The 1,849-nt window shown below is 69.0% G+C and overlaps 1 protein-coding gene across 1 annotated transcript in view; it reads left to right on the top strand.

Moving 5' to 3' along the window:
* Positions 1-952: 952 nt before the first annotated feature.
* The window catches only part of BSCL2 (Berardinelli-Seip congenital lipodystrophy 2 (seipin)), a 9,397-nt gene continuing 8,500 nt past the window's right edge, over positions 953-1,849 (top strand). The window contains exon 1 of the mRNA XM_006772757.2: positions 953-1,124. Within this exon, the coding sequence (XP_006772820.1) occupies positions 978-1,124 (147 nt within the window). The 5' untranslated portion in view covers positions 953-977. The remainder of the gene's footprint in view (positions 1,125-1,849) is intronic.

The raw sequence follows: 1,849 nt of genomic DNA, 5'->3' as shown, positions 1-1,849 counted from the left end.
TGGAGGGGAGCGGCGGGCCCCTCCCTGCTCGCTCACCACCCTCCGAGGGCGGGGTCATGCGCCCCAACATTTCGTTCTCCCCCATCCCCACCCCTGCGCCCTCCGCTGACCTGGAGAGGGAGGTGAGATGCTCCCGTCTCCCACTGGCCCGGGCCACACCGACCCTTCCACACAAACGACCTCGGGCGTTTCAGCCCGTGCAGCCATGTGCGTCCGCACGGGAGCCTCGGCCACGAGCCCCGCCCTGAACCCACCGGGCAGCGGCGGCCACCGGGCAAGATGCTCCCGACTCACCTGAGGCCACGGGCAGCGGCGGCCGGGAGCGGGGTCCGCGGGGGGCGCCGGAGCCAGGTGCCGGGGTGCGCGCCCCACCTGCAGGGAGTTGCCGCCGAAAGCGTTAGCGCCGAGGCTGCTAATACAGGGCCCCCGGGATGGGCAGGTCAGTGCGCCTCGGAGGGCTGGTCCCGGTTCCTCGGTTCCTGCGGCTCAGGCACAGCCCGCCAGCTGGCACCTTCGGGACAAGGATGCGGGAAGGAGCGGGGTGCGGGAGGGAGCGGGTCGGGCCTGGAGCGTACCAAGTGCCGGGCCGCGGGGGCGCCTGGCTGTGCCCGCAGCCCCTGCGCACCCCCTCCTCCCCACACTCCCCCCTCCCGTCTCAGTACCTCCCCCTCCCGCCGGGTAGGATCCTGAGTCTGGCCTCGAGCCGCCCGCAGGAGCCGCAGCCCGGGCGGCTCCCCCTCCAGCGGGTGGTCCGGGCCTGTGACAGCCCCTGCAGTGCAGCCGGGACTGGCTGCGGGGGACCCTGCTCATTTGAAAATCTGACATCAGCTGGGCAGTCGCCCCCATCCTCCGCTCCTCCCTCTCCTCTGACCCAGCATTTATCACGTGCATCTTCGTTTCTCTCCCAGGAACCCGCCATTCCCCACATCCAGGAAAATGTGATGCGCTACAGGTATTAGCCTCTAGGTCGCCACTTCATGTTCCAGCCACAAGTGACTGGAGCGGAGACGCTAGGAGCAGCGAGGAACCTCAGGAAAATGCCCAAAGAAATGGCAGACCAAAGGGAAGCATCTAGGGGGAAAGAGGCGTGCAGAGAGCGGCTCAGAGAATCGGACAAAGTGGAGGTAGGGGCCTTGGGGAGTCCTGGTGCCGCTGGAGTAGATGGGGCTTTGGGGTGCGGTGGGGTTATTGGTGTGCTTGGTGCTGGGGGCGATGCAAAGATCCCCACACTGACCTGGCCCTCCGAGAGCTCCTATTGGGGCGGACAGACATACAGAACAGAAGGCGCCGCCCTCCGAGGCCCCGTCTGGCTGGCGCGCTGTGGGGACTCAGGGAGAGTGAGTCAGGGTCAGAGCGGGTCCATCACGCGTCCTGGACGCTGGAGGCAAAGCACCGGACCGAACTGCGACCGCTCTGGATCGCGGCAGCCGGAGCGCGGGGCGCGCAGGTCCCTGCAGACTGCCATGTTCTCTGGCGAGTGCTCTCTGCTCGGGCAACTACCGGCCCGAGAGCTGAGGACGGGCGACCAACGTCAACGCCGGCTGGGCGCCGCCTCCCTCCCGTTTTGGGGGTTAAATGGCCCGGGTGAAGGTGTGGGCGCAGGCCCGTGATTGCGGCCTGGAGGGGCGGGCCCAGGGGATGCTGCTGACTCACAACATGCCCGGGGACTGTCGTGGGACGGGAGGGAGGCGCCTGTCCCCTTTAGCCCGGTAACCGGAGGATGCGGACTGCGGGGAGGAGGAGCGCGGAGCGCGCATAGGTGGGAGCCCCGCAGTCCGGACAGCTGGGTCCCCGCGCCTAGCCCCGCCCCGCCCCCTGGCGAGGCCCCGCCCCCGGACAGCATTGGCCG

The sequence above is a fragment of the Myotis davidii genome, unplaced genomic scaffold (assembly GCF_000327345.1).
Source record: "Myotis davidii unplaced genomic scaffold, ASM32734v1 scaffold826, whole genome shotgun sequence".
Lineage (NCBI taxonomy): Eukaryota > Metazoa > Chordata > Mammalia > Chiroptera > Vespertilionidae > Myotis > Myotis davidii.
The sequence above is the reverse complement of the archived record's forward strand: the minus strand, read 5'-3'. Positions and strand labels throughout refer to the sequence as shown.